Source organism: Protomyctophum bolini, assembly GCF_963924005.1.
Source record: "Protomyctophum bolini genome assembly, chromosome: 4".
Lineage (NCBI taxonomy): Eukaryota > Metazoa > Chordata > Actinopteri > Myctophiformes > Myctophidae > Protomyctophum > Protomyctophum bolini.
This window is the reverse complement of record NC_137865.1, coordinates 2530318-2549837: the sequence shown is the minus strand read 5'-3', so window position 1 is coordinate 2549837 and position 19520 is coordinate 2530318. Positions and strand designations below refer to the sequence as shown.

The 19520-nt window shown below is 42.8% G+C and overlaps 1 protein-coding gene and 1 long non-coding RNA gene across 2 annotated transcripts; one reads left to right on the top strand and one right to left on the bottom strand.

Annotated features, from left to right (window-relative positions):
• The first annotated feature begins 2074 nt into the window (after positions 1 to 2074).
• LOC308313627 (putative fructose-2,6-bisphosphatase TIGAR A) lies at positions 2075 to 18136 on the top strand. The gene is made up of 7 exons (XM_080760849.1): positions 2075 to 2136; positions 7544 to 7581; positions 8209 to 8330; positions 8996 to 9073; positions 10377 to 10487; positions 15769 to 15907; positions 17634 to 18136. The coding sequence occupies exons 1-7, from the start codon at positions 2099 to 2101 to the stop codon at positions 18008 to 18010; spliced, it is 903 nt and encodes a 300-aa protein (XP_080616975.1). The 5' UTR covers positions 2075 to 2098; the 3' UTR covers positions 18011 to 18136.
• LOC308314314 lies at positions 4355 to 5378 on the bottom strand. Its single transcript, XR_013963957.1, has 4 exons — positions 5339 to 5378; positions 5011 to 5043; positions 4853 to 4900; positions 4355 to 4548 (listed from the first exon to the last, which is right to left on the bottom strand). It is a non-coding gene; the product is annotated as an uncharacterized lncRNA (long non-coding RNA).
• Positions 18137 to 19520: the final 1384 nt, after the last annotated feature.

Sequence of the window (19520 nt, the reverse complement as noted above, 5' to 3'; positions counted from 1 at the left end):
CCAAAACTGAAGGAAGGGGAAGAACACGACAGACAGACACAGCGGAAAGATTTCAACAGAAGACACAGAGCACGTGATCTGCCTGATCTACATCAAGGTGATCATGTGTGGGTCGCAGACACTAAAGAAAAGGGGACAGTGTGGACAAGATCCGACACGCCACGATCCTACATCATCGAGACGACCAGGGGACTCCTACGCCGGAATCGCAGTCACCTTGTCAGCACACCTGTGGGTCCCGCCAGACTGGCTGGTCTTCCAGACATCACTCCGCCAGCGATCGACCTACCAGACGGCAATGCAGGGACACAACAACCAGCAGAGCAGAGCAGAGCTGGAAGACGCTATCCGGGGAGAGAGAGAGGACCACCAAGATATCTGATGGACTTTAATGTTGAATAGCAGGTACTCTAGTTAGTCTGAGTGATTATTGGGGCAGAATAATCCCCACACTCAGCTGAAGGTTTGGGCAGTCTACCCCACCTTCATAGATAGGTGAAGAGAGTTTAGGCTGGTTGATATTCTATTTCTATTTGTTCATTAAAAAAAAAAGGAACTGTCATAGTTGTTACATTTGGGAATTGCACAGTGAATTAATATTGTTTGATTTAACCTGATGGGGGGGATGTGTATTGAAAAAGAAAGATAAGTAAAAACAAACATTTCCATTTATTGTTTATACTCAGAAAGGGGGATGTTATAATATGAGGTTATCTGGTAACCGAGGCAGCACCGCCGCCTATGGGTTATACGGTGAAAGAGCATGTTACTTCAGTTCAATAAACACCAGCAGTAGACCAGCACGTATGTTGTCTTGTCCTCTCATTTATACCTCTATACGAGTACAGCCAGCACAACCTAACATGTGGAACCCTTAAGATGACACCCATGTGAGCCAGAGGTTGTGAGTTCATCCTATTTTCACTCTCAGAGAGCATGGTGGCACTCTGTGATAAGCTGCTGTCTATGTGAGCCACAGGTTGTGGGTTCAAGTTCAGCCCATAGCTCATGGCCTTGGAAGGCATACTATAGCATGTTGTTTTTCATCATTTTTGAAGATTAAAACTAAAACTAAAATCAGCCCAAGACCATGGACTATAGCCCATGGTCTCTGAGTGATTTTCGTCTTTTTTTTAAATCCTTGTTTTTCATGATTTTTGACCATGGGCTGTAGCCCTTTGTCTTGGACGGCAGACTATAGCATGCCGTTTTTCATCGTTTCTGAGGATTTGAAAAAAAAAGACGGAAATCACTCAGAAACTAAAAACATTTCAAAGTAAAAAGTTCCAGCATGTGTGCCCACCGTAAGATGAACCTAAATAGTTTTGAATGGGGTTTCTAGGTGTACGTATGTAGGACTAGTAGCATGCCAAAGTTTGTGCTATTGCCATTGAGAATGCATTGGGAGTTTAAGTTAAATAACTCAGAAACTACAAAACATTTCAAATTAAAAAGTTCCAGCATGCTGAATAATAAAAAGTGTGAATGGGGTTTCTAGGTGAAAGTGCTTTTTTGACGTGCCAATATCTGCCATTGAGCCCCATTATACATTTCTCAAATTTGAAAGCACTATATTTCTAAAACTATGAAACATTTCAAAGATTCCTTTTCAGGCAAACATGTCCACCGTAAGATGAACCTAAATAGGTTTGAATGGGGTTTCTAGGTGTACGTATGTAGGACTAGTACTAGTAGCATGCCAAAGTTTGTGCTATTGCCATTGAGAATGCATTGGGAGTTTAAGTTAAATAATCAGAAACTACAAAACATTTCAAAGTAAAAAGTTCCAGCAGGTGTCTCCACAGTAGCCTAAACTGAATAATAAAAAGTGTGAATGGAGTTTCTAGGTGAAAGTGCTTTTTTGATGTGCCAATGTCTGCCATTGAGCCCCATTGTTTTGTAACATAACAGTTATAGCCTATTAAATATAGGCCCTACCTATGCAAAACAAACAGGAATCAATAAGCAAGCAACTTACAAACTTTGTCTGGGGTGCTGCTGAGAGGTAACTGTGCCTTTAAGGGTAATTATAGCCGGCATTATGACGGTACATTTCAGCGACCTGTCAGACAGGCAGACAGGCAGGCAGATAGACAGTATGACAGTGTTTACATTCGGCCTGACTGTTGTACGACAGTAAGTATAGATTCTTCATAATTATTATGGGTTGTTTCTCACTCATGTTGTTTGTTGTTGTTGTTGTTATTATTATTATTATAAACACGTGCTCTTATATCCTCCAGTCCTATACTATAACAATATACGCTGCATCATGTTGAGGGACTGTCGACTATTAAACCATGCACCATGGTAGCTGTAACTTTAAAAACCTACTGCTTGTGTTGTTGCCTGATTAACTATAAATAATTATGACACGTCATTCATATTACATAGAGTGCGTTGCTTTGTGTGCACATATAATTTCCCCCCCCCCAGTGAACAGAGTTCTATGAACTTATATGAACGATTTCAACTCGAAGCTCTCATAGGGGGCGTGGTCAGTGACAGTGTTGCAGTGCAACGATCTAGACCTAGAATGCCTGTGATCATTTAATTAGGCTATACTTCGTACATTTTCATGTATCTCAGGCATAGATCGCTTGCACCAGATCCTGGTTCGGGTTCAAAATGGGCGGCATAAATGTGATAAATGCTCCGTTTGTACTCGCCCATTAAATAATTCCAAAGACGTGGAGTGAAATATGGTCCTCTACCCAGCTAGCAAGTTATGGCGCGCCGCCTGCGGGAGGCGGTCGCCGCGCGCCGCCGATCGTGTCCTCCGCTGGGCGCGTCGCACGATGTGGCCGCGTCGTTCTTGATCAGCGTGTGCCGTGCGCGCCGACGCGCGTGTAGCCGGCGCCCCGCTTCTCTGCCGCGACTCGAACGTCAGCTACGACGGCAGCAGCAGGACAGCGTGGAGCTGTCTTATGACACCCCCCCCCCCCCCCCATATGACCCCGCACCCCTCGATCCTCCCCCATGCTCACCTCCCTCCCACATATTTATAGAAACATAATAAAGCAGCAAATGTATACTTAATTTTGTTTCTTTATTAGGAAAAAAAAAGGTTACAATGAAATAATTTAGGCACATAGAAAAAATATGTAAACAACCAAGTTTAGAATACAAGTGGTTGATTTTTATGTCATTTTGCTGAGAATGCACTTTAAGACCACTCTGAGAACCACTGGCTTCTAAAATCTATAAAACACCAACTTTCCTGAAACCACCAGAACATGTTGGATAAGATTGTGTCCACATTTCCACAGTTTTCTGAAAAACCTATGTTTCTATATTAGTGGTTCTCAAATTATGTTATGTCAAGGACCCCAGAAATATTATGAAATTGGCCGCAGACACCTACAGTATCTGAAAATATGTTGTTCCAGGGACTACCCAGAAGCAAAGATGAGTTTAAAAACGTTTGCTCTGAAACAATATATATTCAAAGATTTGCACATTTTCAGGATAAAACTAAATAGCAGACCTACAAGCTCGTAGCGCGGTCCCTGGAACAACATATTTTCAGATTGGAGTAAATCGTTTGAACACCAATGATACAGAAACATCTAGGCTTTTCAGAAAACAGTCATACCATTCAAACACTTTAACCATAATTTTAAAAGCTGTTAGATTGTTGGCAGATTTACAAGCTCACAAGCTTGTAGATTTGCTAATACTAAAATGTGGCCCAAACACAGTGAACGTTTTAACTAAAATCTGCGAGGATTTAGAAGACATTTTGTGGAATCAGTTCAAGTTTAATTTCTATAAAACACCAAGTCTATTCTGTGTGGAGTTAGTTATGTAGGCCCAGTAATGTTGCAATAACAGTTACACAGCAATAAACAGAACACACAATCGAGATTCACCTTTTGAGCAAGAAATCGTGCAGCATACATTCAAGAGTCCATTTGGAAACCCCTATAGCGGTGGGTTTGAACCCTTTTCATGCCAAAGTTATTCACCATTTGAGCCACGGACCACCATTTGATGAGCTGCCTGCCGTGCCTGTCCGTTTCCTTCCTTTATGAAGCCTGACTGGTGGTGGCCGCCAGCAGAAGTTCCAAAATGCACCCTGTCCAACGTCTCCGGCTCTCAGACCCCAGGTCCCTGTCACTGAAGTCCAAGATCCCCTGGTTTTAGCCACTTTAACCATTATTTAAAAAGCTGTAAGCTGTTGAAAACGAGTTTGTAGATTTGCTAATTTTGAAACATCGTGAAGATGTGGCACAAATCTGTAAATATATATTATTTTGCAGCAAATGTTTTAACTAAAATCTGTGAGGATTTAGAAGACATCAGTTCTCAAGTGTAAGTGCTTAAGTCTTTAAAACACCAATTCTCTTCTGAGTGGAGTCAGGAGTTTCTGAGCGTAGCAATGTATGTATGTCCCCATGTCTGTATGTCCGAGCACGGAAAGCTGGGTGCGTTCCTTGAGGTCTGGATGTTGCGTATAGTAGAGGGTCAGGGAAACCCGACTGGTGGTAGCCTTTCCAGCAGAGGTTGCATTTGAAGTCGATAGGTCTTCCTCCAGCGAAAGTTCGTCTGAAATCACAGAATTAATTAAATAAATGATTGTGGGATAACATTTTGATGGCTGTGAGAACCACTGCCTTAACCCATTTAGACCTGAGGACGCATCTGTGTCGCCTCATAGGTTTTAAACATTATTTTAAAAGCTGTTATCTGTTGAAAAATAGCAGATCTACAAGCTCATAGTGTGGCACAGAGTGCCACAGTACTCATCATAATACACCTCAGTCATTTAAAATGTTATGATGGTAACAATGGTACACAGTTACACATTGTTGGGTGCCAATTTTCTGTCCTTGGTAAAATGAACAATTACCTTAAATTAAAGAACGATGTCTCAGCTCTGTACAGCATGTCACCTTGTCTGTAAAATGAAATCAAATTCAAGTCAAATTTCTTTCAAATGTAACAGCAAACTTGAGGCAAGAGAGCTTGTAGCATGCAACCTTAATTCAGTGGTAGAAATGTTCTTACCGTTTGTACGCCCAACAGATCCAAGTCCTGTGTCTGAAATCACAGTAACAACAAAATGGTAAACATTGTATGTACATAAAAATCAATTTGATGAAAACAGAAGATCTACAAGCACACAATGTGCTGCGAGCTTGTAGACCAGCTATATTCAGCATGCAACCAAGTGTAAAAATCAGGCTTAGAATAAAACAACAAAATGACTAAAATGACAAAAATTAAATCAAAATGTGTTGTAATTAGACAAATCTTTATTTGCAATTGTGGCCTAGCAAAGTTCCTTTAGAGGAGACAACAGAGAGAAGAGTAAAATAAATGGCTCAGAACGTACCTGCATGGCAATGCTCATTTTGGTCACTGCATCTGCACCTATAATAGAATAACAAAAAAAGTCTGTTTTAAACATTAGCCTACTATGTGATATTTTTTACATTTGCAAGACAGACATTTGACGAAGATTTAGCCTTGCAGACCCCACATACACACAGACCCCATGCTGTATTGATGTGGTACCATAGGAGAAGTTCTAAAACAAAGAATGACAAAAAATGTGATTTACAGCTAAATGCTGTTTATGTAGTCTACACAAGCAACGTATCAAATCTGATCTAATTCGAATAATTGTGTTTAAGGACTTATCAACACAATAAGAAGTTACCTGTTAAAATAGCATGAGTTATACGTTTGCTAATGCTAACCTTATCCCCTCGTCCAAACAATAGATTGCCCAGGTAGCTAGGCTAGCTAGCTAGAGGGAAACATACACAGATAAAGATCGAAACGATTCTAACACGGGCAATTACACTACACACGGTAGATATCGGATATAAAAATACACTGACCTTTCAACTGAATTTCTCCGGAGAAAAACTGTGTAAGAACTAATATAAGCATTTGTTGGAGAGTCTTGTCTTCTGCGACTGCCTCCACCCCCGTACGTCGATTCAACAAAAACAACAACACTGCAATGCATGCCGGGTAAAGCCTCGGCTCCAGGCTTAATAACAACAACAATAATAATAATAATAAATATAACCGCAAGAAGAAGAAGTAGAAGAAGAATCCACTTAATTATATTCAATAGTTAAACAATTATGTATTTTATACATATAATGCACATCCTTGTCTGAGAGAGAGAGAGAGACGGGCGGGGGAGGCAAGCCTTACGTCAGCGTGAGGAGGGACTGTAAATCGCTGTAAATTCACGATCGCATTAAAAAGTAACTGATCGCGATCGTTTGACGCGCGGACAGCGGGGGGAAGACCAAGCCAGCCCGGGCGTGCTACGCTGTGAAGGCGACAGCGGGAGGCGGTAGCTAGCGGGGAAATGTTAGCTGGGTAGTTTTATATCCATGTGAAAGTTCTGGCACAAAACGCGTATTTAGTGAATTATCTCCACTTTTTCAAGAGATGCACACGGACGCCTTTCTCTTCGGCGAGGGGGGGGCCGGAAAGATTGATTGAAACACAAAAGTTTGCGCTCACACAATTGGCAGGTGCTTTGCGATAGGTGCTGGGTAATTAATCACACCACCTGCCAATTGTGTGACTGCAAACTTTTGTGTTTCCCTGGTCAATTGGTGATGACGTCTGCGGTAAACAGGACGTATTTGTAAAATCAGTTCATCGATCTCTCCGGCCCCCCCTCGCCGGAGAGAAAGGCTTCCGTGTGCATCTCTTGAAAAAGTGGAGATAATTCACTAAATACGCGTTTTGTGCCAGAACTTTCACATGGATATAAAACTAGAGGACCATTTTTCACACCACGTCTTTGGAATTATTTAATGGGTGAGTACAAACGGAGCATTCATCACATTTAGGCCGCCCAATTTGAACCCCGAACAGAAATTAACCTGGGTGTTCTATGGCTCTGTATGTGAAATACTGTACATACTGTATGTAACAACAAGAGCCGTTCTAGGGCTATAGGAACGATCAAGTATCCTACTCCAATATGTTTTAGTTTTACTTAAGTAAATGTATTAATTGCAGACTAAATATTATCCCAATTACGAGTCCATTCAAAATGTACTTGAGTAAAAGTACAAAAGTATTTGCATCAAAACATAGAGAGATCTAAACGTGGATAGTGATTTTGCACATCTTAGGTCAGCAGGCTATAGGGCATTCCATATGGCAGAATGTCCCATTTCTCTAGTTCAAAATCTGTACAAAATCGTTCTACAAGCGACACATTTTGAGCTTGTAGATCTGCTATTTTCAAATGGCCAAAATGTATATGGCCGGGGTTGAAGTGGTTAATGTATTTATTTTTTTTAAATATCCAAAGTAACTAACGTTTTGAAATAATTGTAGTGGGTTAAAAGTACAATATTTGTCTCAGAAATGTAGTGGAGTAGAATTTAAGTAAATGTACTGAAATTTGGAAATACTCAAGTGAAGTACAAATACCTCAAAATTGTACTCAAGTACAGTACAAGTAAATGTACGTAATTACTTTACACCACTGGTTATCAGTAGGCCTATCTGTCATTTGATTTATTTATTGATTTTGTTTTGTTTTGTTGTTTTCCAGTGGGGAGACACAATTCAACAAAGATGGCATTTTACAAGGTATGGTTGAAAAGATGATCGGGAACATTCAGTCAGAAAATGGCCTTAAATGGACCACTTCACCACTTTTCAACATCTCTTCATATAACTGGTCCTCACTAATGTTCACGATAAAACACCACAATTGTATTCTACTCGGTCTGTGTCTCAAACATATATATTTAGATTTGTATTATCATGAGAACGGTGGCTTCCATTTTCACATTGCAACTTTTCAGGAAAAGAAAGCCTGCAGTTTCTATTAGAAGACAAGCCAACAAGGTTGTGTCATGATGAAACCATGTGACACAATTAAGTGTGTCTTAAGGCCTATTCATAGTCTGGATTTTCGGTGGTGAGCTGACCATGAACCGGAGCTGAATTAACGTTGAGCGGACGGTGGTGAGTAAAAACAGAGAGAAGGGCTCGAGGAGCGGTGGCGGTGGTTTGCTCTTCACCGCGGCTCGTGACGTCATGTTGTAGTTCGGTCACGTGGTCACCTCACCACCGACAATCCAGACTATGAATGAGCCTTGTGAGGCCTATAAGGATGCAGGATGCAGGCTTTTCGCATCAACACTCCTCTTGTCACAGACAGGCCTACTTTATATACAACAAGCTGACTCGTGTTGTGTTGTCGTGTTTCAGGCCAGGCCATAGACTCTCCGCTGTCGGAGACGGGCCTACAGCAGGCAGACTCTGTGGGAAGGTACCTCAAAGATGTCCACTTCTCCAACCTGTTTGTCAGTGACATGCAGCGAGCTCGTCAGGTCAGACGATCGTCGGCATCAGCCATGCATGTTTTGTTTAATGGGACTCTCGACGTGATTACAGCGTTGCTTATTCTTTCGTGAAGCATGTATGTGTGCTGGTGTCCAGACTGTCCACGCATATACTCCAGTTTTAGGTGATGAGCTATAGTCATCTTTTCGGTGCTTAGTAAAAAGAAATCACACCCGTGTGAACTGAGTGGTGCAACTCCCCTCTCTCTCTCCCCCCCTCCTCTCTCCCTCTCCCCCCTCCCCCTCCTCTCCTCTCTTTCTCTCTCTCTCATTAGCAGGCAACAGTGCAGCACTAATACTATCTCTCTCTCTGTTTCTGGCACAACAGCGCCCCTACTGGTACTCATAGTCATTGGCTCATTATAACGTCACATAGGTGAACAACACATAGGTGAACAACACATAGGTGAACACGGACATTGCTGTTCCTTGGGAGTGGTTGCACCACTCAAAACAACAGAGAGATGTGTTGTGGTGAGCGGTGAGTCTCTTATCACCGCGGCTCGGTGACGTCATGCTGTATAGTTTTCCCAACCACCGCAGAGATTATGTCATCACCCAAAGGTGGAGTATATGAATGCGCGCAGCTTTAAGTGTGATCAAAGTGTCGCGCCCCTTGTTGACGTATACATTGTGTGCTGTTGTTTTCTCAGACGGCCGAGGCCATAGTGAGACACAACGCCAGTTGCACTGGCCTGCAGATGGTGACGGATCCTGCACTCAAGGAGAGGGTGAGTGTCGTCGTGACTTCTTCTTATAGCGCATTAGAATGCCGTCGATGCATTGAAAGGGACGACGTCGCGTTTTTATCAGAGCATCCGATGCTCAAGTATAGGCGTATTCACTGACCTATACCGCTCACGTCTCGAGTGGGCAACGTTATTTTTAACCCGCCACGTAAGTCCCCTAACCTCATACCAGTTATAACCCGCCACGTAAGTCCCCTAACCTCATACCAGTTATAACCCGCCACGTAAGTCCCCTAACCTCATACCAGTTATAACCCGCCACGTAAGTCCCCTAGCCCCATACCAGTTATAACCAGCCACGTAAGTCCCCTAGCCCCATACCAGTTATAACCAGCCACGTAAGTCCCCTAGCCCCATACCAGTTATAACCAGCCACGTAAGTCCCCTAGCCCCATACCAGTTATAACCAGCCACGTAAGTCCCCTAGCCCCATACCAGTTATAACCAGCCACGTAAGTCCCCTAACCTCATACCAGTTATAACCCGCCACGTAAGTCCCCTAACCTCATATCAGTTATAATCCGCCACGTAAGTCCCCTAACCTCAGTCATAACCGGCCACGCAAGTCCCCTAACCTCATGCCAGTTATAACCCGCCACGTAAGTCCCCTAACCTCATGCCAGTTATAACCCGCCACGTAAGTCCCCTACCCTCATATCAGTTATAACCGGCCACGTAAGTCCCCTAACCTCATATCAGTTTTAACCGGCCACGTAAGTCCCCTAGCCTCATATCAGTTACAACCGGCCACGTAAGTCCCCTAACCTCATGCCAGTCATAACCGGCCACGTAAGTCCCCTAACCTCATATCAGTCATAACCGGCCACGTAAGTCCCCTAACCTCATATCAGTCTTAACCGGCCACGTAAGTCCCCTAACCTCATATCAGTCATAACCGGCCACGTAAGTCCCCTAACCTCATATCAGTTTTAACCGGCCACGTAAGTCCCCTAACCTCATATCAGTTTCAACCGGCCGCGTAAGTCAGTTGACAACGCCCGTGGTCGCTGGTAGCCGTTATCAAACACACAGAATGCAGCCCATTTTGGTAGCCCAGTGAACGCGTTTATACTGGAGCATCGAATGCTCTGACTAGATGTCATTTTGTCCCTTTTTCACAATGCATCGATGGCATTCAAAATGGATGCACCAGCTTTCCCTTCGAGACCTGGCCCATGGCACCCATGGTTTTGGAGAGTCCTATACCGGTTCTTTTCTTAAAGAGTTCGCCTCATGTGCTGATCTAAATATGATAATTTGCGTGCGTGCGTGCGTGCGTGCGTAGAGCTTCGGTGTGGCAGAGGGCAGACCCGTCCAGGACATCAGGGACATGGCCCAGGCTGCGGGACAGACCTGTCCGGACTTCACCCCACCGCAGGGAGAGACCCCACAGCAGGTCAGAGGTCACACACAGACACACACAGACACACACACACACACACACACCGCATGCTGCGGATCATGATCATTCTCTGATTACCGATGTGGTTCTCAAACATTTATTATATATATATTTATAAGGACCCCAAATAAATTATGCATTTTTCTAAACTATTTTGAATTTCTCCGCAATCTTTCAAGATGTTTATTCTTATTTTTAAATGCCCTCTCTCTCTCTCTCTCTCTCTCTCTCTCTCTCTCTCTCTCTCTCTCTCTCTCTCTCTCTCTCTCTCTCTCTCTCCCCTCATGGAAGCAGTGACATAAGGCCATGACTTGTCTTAACCCATTCTGAACGGGAACCCATTTTGGCACTATGTTATGCTTTAAAAAAAAATAGCAGATCTACAAGCTCATAGCGCGCCACCGAGTGGCGTGCTACGAGCTTGTAGGTCTGCTATTTTTTTTTTTATCTAAGGAACGACTGACATTTTTAGAATCTGATCTCAGGTCAGAATGGGTTAATCAGACCAGTGTGTGTCCAGTGGAAACCTCGTATGAATCTGATCTCAGGTCTGAATGGGTTAACATAGAAAGTCTCTTCAGCCACGTAACATTTAGAATGAACCGCGTTTTACCACCACCACTAGGGCCCAGTTACAGAATGTGAGGGGGCGGGTGGGGGGGGGGGGGGGCTCGGCATGCCCCGTAAATGTCAGCCAACGCCGTCGTCCTCGTTCATTTGAAACATGGACGGAGCGAACTGCTGGGTTTCATTTTCAACCCCCGATGCTCTCCGCGGCGAGGGCCCGCTCGGGAAAAGCTCAAGCTCCCACACCGTGTTGCTGTTTGTGTTAATAGTTTCAATTGATTTCATGTAAACCTTTATTTACCAGAAGACCCTGATGTTTAGGCAAGTTTTATATATAGTGATTTTTCTGGTTTCATCCCCTTAGCAGCTTTTGTATTGACCTGTACCTTTGTTGATCTGTACCCAAACTGTACAAACTTTAAGTACAATTTTCAATCGGTCAGTAAATAATAATAATAATAATAAAACTTTATTTGTATGGCACCTTTCATGACATGAAATGCAGCTCAAAGTGCTTTACAGAGCAATGGAGAAAACAAAAGAAAAGCAAGGCAACGACATTAAAAAAACAAGCAGTAATGCAATACAGTGAGTACATGAATAACAAAAAATTAAAAGATCAATTAAAAGCAATGTTGTAGCAGTGGGTCTTGAGCTGTGCTTTAAAAATGTCTACAGAGGCTGCCTGAGGAAGGTACAGTGGGAGCTTGTTCCATGCCGTCGGCCCGTAGAAGCAAAAAGCTGCTTCCCCGTATTTTTTTAGTTGCCATTTTTTTCAGGCAAAGCGAGCAGGCCAGCAGTGGAAGACCTTAGGGGGGGCGGTTTGGGACATATTTAGGCAGGCAGTCATGTAGGTAGGAAGGTGCGAGACCATTGAGAGCTTTATACACAAGTAAAATAATTTAAAAATCAATCCTAAAAACAAGTGAAGCCAAAACTGGAGTAATATATGTACTCTCATCTTAGTTCTAGTTAAAACTCTGGCTGCTGCATTTTGGTTGTAAGTTGTAATCTGTCAGTTGTTTTCTTAGGCAGTCCAGAAAAAAGTGCATTGCAGTAATCAAGCCGAGAAAAAGCAAAGGCGTGGATTAGTGTTTTTGCATCATCCAAAGACAAATAGGCTCTGATTCGTGCAATATTTCTAAGGTGAAAAAAGGCAATCTTGGTAACATGATTAATGTGTGAATTAAAATTAAATTCAGAATCAATTAATGACCCCCAGGTTCTTTTCTGTACTGTTACTTCATTGATTGATTGATTTAAATCAATCAATCAATCCATACATTATTAGAAAACACACAGGGAGGGTTGAGACCCTCTTCCAGTGGTGGGCGAGAGTCTGACGCTTTCAGGATGCAATGTGCACCAAGTACCACTAGATGGCAGCAGTCACTCATCAAATCTTTCACAAATAGCAGATGCGTGCATCATGTTTGCTATTTCATGCTAGCAAAGTATAAACTAGACAACCTCGGAGAGGTCGCAATTTTAAAAAATTGCAGAGTGTGGTTGCCGCAGTGGCTTACATATATATACCCCTCCCACTGATATTGCCAGCCTGTTACAGTTTCAAGTCACACCTTAAATCGTGTGTAAGTAATTCGGAGGGGATTTAACCCCCGAAATTCTGGTTTTTCGACAAACGGTTACATTTATCGCGTTTGCGGCGCCCCCTATGGATGAAAATGGAATTGCTTTTGGAACTCGGTTGAACGAACCACCCCGGACATGTGATTCAAATTTTGGATGGATTGGACATTCCGTTCGTGATTTATGGCATTTTTCGTGATATAGGCCCCTCCTACTGACTTCGGAAGACGATTACGGCCGAATGATACGCACTACCGAAAATCTGCGTTTCTGTTTTAATCGGATGGGTCCAGAGATCACGTGTACAGATTTTTGTGAGATTTGGACAAAATCTGTAGGAGGAAAAGCAAAAAGTGTGTTTTGGACAAAATTCAAAATGGCGGAAAATCCATCATGGCGGAAATGGGCGTGGCCTATATGGGGAGATGCGTCATGACCCAAGGAATCCAGGGAAAAAATAATTTTGATTTTACGACATACGGTTCAAGAGTTATGAGCCAAAAGGTAAAGTGGGCTGTTATAGCGCCACCATGAGGCCGACCTAAAAATATATATTTTTAATTAATTTTAGTGATAATTAGGAAATATTCCTCCAAGTTTTGTAACTATAGTGCTTACAGTCTCAGAGGGAAAAATACTTGAATGTGATTTTTTGCATTTTTCCATTGAAGTCAATGGGATAATTTAATTCACTAATAAATTCATATCAATTAAACTATACAACATTTCTCTTAGCAAAGTACACGCCATCGATTCCCGATTTTTCCGGTCAATTTGACATATGGCTCAAGTGTGTACAGTCAAAACTGAGGGAGGAGTAGTGCGTCAAAATAAAGACTAGTGGAATAAACTATGGAATAAGTGGAATAAAGTGTTACAATTACAAGAGTGCTGGTTGCCTGTGGGCAACCACACTAAATAGGGCTGCATCATTGGTTACATGTCCATTTTATATGAAAACTGAAAAAGTACAATACTGAGAACTGGTGAAGTAGAAGTATAAATATTGAAACATTGACAGTTGACAGTTAATTAAGAAATACCTAAAAAAATATATATATTTAAGTATAGGTAAATGTACTTTACTTATATGTTACCTTCCCAGCACTGACGACGCACATGGAAATATAAATTGCATAAGCTATATATAGAGACACATATTTCCTTTTGCACATATTATGAACCTGACTATGGCATAATATTATGCAGCATAGGCTATATTCTGCATTACTTGCCATGTATTGGCATAATATGTTAATGTATTTCAAATAAAACCATAGCACCACCATTAGACTTTTCATGTCGCGCACCCCCTAGAAGGCTCTCGCGCACCACAAGGGGGTGCACACTCCACAGTTTGGGAACCACTGTGTTACACCCATCACTGAACAAACATAATAAATTCCATAAAAATCTAAATATATTAAAGTAGAACAATATATGGCAATTTGATGTGCTATTCGTTAATATTTCAACACGAAATAAGAAATAAAAAATAAAATGATGATCATGGCTCCGGGGCAAAATCTGTGAAAAATGTGTGTAGCTATTATTTAAAAAAATAAAGAAAGAAATAACAGATCTGGGAAACTTATTTGGTCCATCCATTCCTGGGACCTGATGTGAAAATAATGGTCCAGTGAGAATTGCATAATTGCATCAACTGGGCCATTGTGGAAGTATGGGATTTATTTATTCTTATATTTATTTTGAGTGACCCTACTATCACTAAACCCAGGTGAAATTCACCAAAGAACAAAAAAACAGGGATGCGCCGATGCGGGCACGGAAACACCTTCTATGATGTCACTGAGCATCATGACGGCATACTAAAAAAGACCCACCCCCCACCTCAGAGATCAACAACATTATGAAAAAAAATCACATATTATAAATACATGTCCGGTGAAAATCATCCGGGTTTAGTGTTCTCTTTCTAGGGTTAAAAAGTCACTATATTTCAGCTTAATTAATCCGAGAGCATCGACGTTGTGCATGCATCGATGCATGTGTGTGTGGGAGGAGGGGGGAAGATGTTCCATTTGAGAGAGAGATACCTGATCTGGGGGCGGGGGGGGGGGGGGGGGGGGTGTGTGCGTTCGCGTGCATGTGTGTGTGTCAGCTTCCCACTTGCTCTTGCAGGGTCATCCTTATTCTCTATAAGGCTCATTAAAATCTATTGTAGACAAAGGACAAAAAAAATCCTTATAGGACTATATTTTTCTTGCATCATCTCATCTATACCAGTACCAAATAAGGGAATAAGAAACCCCACGGGGAGAACATGTGAGGGTATACCTACCCTATAGGGGACACGGGGAGAACATGTGAGGGTATCTACCCTATAGGGGACACGGGGAGAACATGTGAGGGTATCTACCCTATAGTGGACACGGGGAGAACATGTGAGGGTATACCTACCCTAGGGGACACGGGGAGAACATGTGAGGGTACCTACCCTAGGGGACACGGGGAGAACATGTGAGGGTATCTACCCTATAGGGGACACGGGGAGAACATGTGAGGGTATCTACCCTATAGGGGACACGGGGAGAACATGTGAGGGTATACCTACCCTATAGGGGACACGAGGAGAACATGTGAGGGTACCTATAGTGGACAGGGAGAACATGTGAGGGTACCTACCTAGGGGACAGGGAGAACATGTGAGGGTACCTACCTAGGGGACACAGGGAGAACATGTGAGGGTACCTACCCTAGGGGACACAGGGAGAACATGTGAGGGTACCTACCCTAGGGGACACGGGGAGAACATGTGAGGATACCTACCTAGGGGACACAGGGAGAACATGTGAGGGTACCTACCCTAGGGGACACGGGGAGAACATGTGAGGGTACCTACCCTAGGGGACACAGGGAGAACATGTGAGGGTACCTACCCTAGGGGACACAGGGAGAACATGTGAGGGTACCTACCCTAGGGGACACGGGGAGAACATGCGAGGGTACGTAATTCAAACAAAATCGCTCTCTCTCTGTTTCCGGGGGCTCGCGACATGGCCTATACCCTACACGGGGAGACATTCAAACGTCTCTGCCACATCTCTGCATTTGGCACAGCATTCGTCCAAATTCCGTCCTCTGTTTCTCTCTCTAGGTGAAGGAGCGAGTCATACTGTTCCTGGACCACCTGTTCCAGCGCATGTGTGCGGACCACCGTTGGCCCGACGACGACCCCTCCCCCTCCTCCTCCTCTGAGGGGGTCGATGGACAGCAGACTGAAGTAGCGGAGCAAGGTTATTATTATAAATTACAAATTAGTTAACGGAAACTTAACGGAATAATGAAAACTAAAATTGAAAGAAAAGATGGGGGGGAAAGGCCTTTAGTTATATGAACCAAATAAAACATTTAATAAATAAAAAAATATATGACTAACTGTATTGTGTGTTTACAAAACGAACACATTGTGAACTGTATTGTTATACGTATACGGTCAGTTTTTATTACACAACTGACCTATACTTACTTACTCTGACTCTTATCCTGCACCTGACAAATAACCCAAAGTATGAAAAAACAAACTAACACTAATATAAAACTAATAAAAACCAAACTAAAACTAAAAAAAAAAAAAGCTCAAACTAATAAAAAGAAACCTGCTCTAAAAACAAATGAAAACTAACTGAATTAGACCTTTTAGACTTTCAGTTTTACACACCATTATGATGTTCTAATTTTGATCATATAAGACCCAACCAAATAACTATGGCAATTGCTTATTATGACACTATATTATGGACACATGATGAGTCCAACTAGTACTAGTACTATGTAACTCTTGTCTTGAGGCCCCAATAGGAACCGGTTCAGTTATTTTTGGTTCTTCTTAGTCCATGAGCCAGAGCTCCAAAAAGTGGAACGTTAATATTATGAATTGAGTGGGGCAAAACCATTCCTATATTAGATTGTTATATCACCATGAAACTTCCCTAATTGAGTACATACACGAAGACAATGATTTGTTGTATTACACGTTTTTAGAATATGCAAATGAGGCATTATGTAGGAAAAAAATATGCAAAATAGAAAACATTAAAAAGCTACTGTGGAAGGGTTATCATGTATTAATTTACTTGTATTGATCCTATAAACAGTTTCATATAGGTCTAGTTTTCCCAACAATGTAATTGGAGCTCTGGCTCATGGACTAAGAACCAAAAAGAACTGAACCAGTTCCCACTGGGAACCAACCGGTGGAAAAGGGGGTCACTCTCAGAGTTACACACCTGTTAATCAGGGCTATCTATTAAAGGGACACTTCACCCTTTTTGCCAAAAAAAATATGTTAATGACGTTTAGAAGCTTTAGATCACTTTCCTGGGCGTATTTATGTGTGTAATATGTGGTTTTAGATATTTTAGATTGTAGCAGTGAGCCTGTTGTCTCTGATGTCATGGACACTAGTCTCACTACCTTCCTGGACTACAATTCCCATAATTCTTTGGTGCACTGCTCATCCTTGTGGATAGGGGGGAGAGCTGTCTTACTGAGACAACATGTAGTCCAGGAAGGAAGTGAGCCCAGTGTCCATGACATCAGAGACAACAGGCTCACTGCTACAATCTAAAATATCTAAAACCACATATTACACAGGAAAGTGTTCTAAAGCTTCTAAATGTCATTAACATATATTTTTTTGCAAAAAGGGTGAAGTGTCCCTTTAATGTGTTTCTGGTAAAACAATGGTAATTAACCCATTTTGCGCGGGAACGCCTTTTGGTGTTAGCATTATGTCGCGCTTTAGCTATCCACTCACTGCTATTTTTGAAGAATCGTGAAAAGTGACATGAAAGTGTCTGAGAACGACTGACATAGAAAAAAACTGCTTTTTCAAGGAAACAAGAAGACATTCGCAGAATTGTTCCCAGGTCAAAATGGGTTTTTTTTTAAAAAAGAAAATGTTGCCAAAAATGTCAGCCAATGGCGATGATGACCTCTCGGTTGTGACCGTCTTTACAGCGGAGGAGGAGGAGGAGGGGAAGGCTTGCGAAGGCGTGCGGACCCTCGCCGCCCACGCCCTGGTGGTCAGCCACGGAGCCTACGTGCGCGTGATGCTGCGCCACCTGGTGGAGGAGCTGCGCTGCTCCCCCCCGCCGCCGTCCGGCAGGGGGGGCGGCGGCTCGGAGTCGGAGCGCGCGGCGCACATGTTCTCGCTGTGCCCCAACACGGGGGTCTGCCGCTTCGTCCTGTCCCTGACCGGACGGCGGCGGGAGGGGGACGACGACGACGACGACAGCGGGGGTCCGGCGGCGGCGGCGGCGGCGGCGGCGGGGGTCCGGGTGTCGGCCGTCCGCTGCGTGTTCGTCCACAGAGCGGACCACCTGAAGAACGAGTAGAGGTCACACACGTATAGGGACGGAAAAAATGGTGGCACTCCATCTTTAAAGGAGCACTTCACCCCTTTTGTAACCAGATCTTATTTTAATGATGTTTGGGACACAAGAAGTCATTGGTGCCTTACTAATAGATGGGAATAAAGCTCGTTGGGGGGGGGGGGGGTATCGTAATATTGTGATGTGACATATATGTCTTAATTATTTAAGCCCTAAAGTTGTAGGATTTTAGGGGGAGGGAGGGTACAGTACATTGTCTCTGTATGTGGGTATGTGGTTGAAAAATATGCTGACATCTGATTGTACTCACATTTTACAACCCTATATCTGAAGGGAAGATGCAGGAATGATATGAAATGCAGAGGAAAAAGCAGGAGATGAACCACCCCCTGTTGAAGCCTCAAACCAGTGCTACTCAACCCGCAGCCCTTGGGCCACATGCGGCCCCTGCTTAAAAGACCACTTTTCAACGTATCTTCATATAATTGGTCCTCATCATGATCATGATAAAATGCCACAATTGTTTCTCTACTCGGTCTGTGTCTCACATAGGAGGGCTGTGGGCGGTTCAGAAACCCGCCCACCAGTGACATCATCGATGGGGAATCCAAGCTAATAGAAACTGCAGGCTTTCTAGTCGTGAAAAGTTGCAATGCGAAAAATGGAAGCCATCGTTCTCACGATAATACAAATCTAAATATATTTCAAAACAAATCTTGTTTAAAAAAAGATCTGCCTAACGATGATGTCACTGGTGGACTGAACTGCCCACAGCCCTCCTATGAGACACTACAGACCGAGTAGAAAAGAATGGTGGTGTTTTATCATGAACATTAGTGAGGACCAATTGTATATGAAGAGAGGTTGAAAGGTGGTGAAGTGGTCCTTTAATGTATCTGCGGCCTGTCATGATCATGCCAATACAGACATAAATAGTTTTCATTGTTTTGAACCAGATTGTATAGGTATTGTATTGTTTGTTTCCGAGAGAAAGTGATGTGGCCTGATGATGTCAGCTGAGTATTAAACACGTATTTATTAACCTGCAATAATCTGTCCGTTGTAATGTTCTCTTCACATGTTGTAACTCATTTTGTAACTTTCCTTCATTTTCTTTAGACCAGTCGTGTAGTCTGTTACTAAACGTTTTTAAAAAAACTTTTGGAACTCTGCTAAGTGGCCCCTGAGCCAACTCCTGGACGGGAACCCCTTTTGGTGTTTTAAGTATTATGTTATGCTTTAAATATATAAAAATAGCAGATCTACAAGCTCATAGCGCGGCACCGAGTGCCCTGCTACAACCTTGTATAGGTCTACTATTTTGTATGTTTTGGCACAAATCTTTGAATATATATTCTTTCACAGTGAACGTTTTTAACTAAAATATTTGCTTCTGGGGGGAGGGGGAGTTGGTCCCTGGAACAAAATATTTTCAGATGGGGGTCCACAGCCAAATACAGATAATTCTGGGGGTCCTTGACATGAAAAAGGTTGAGCACCACTGACATAGAAA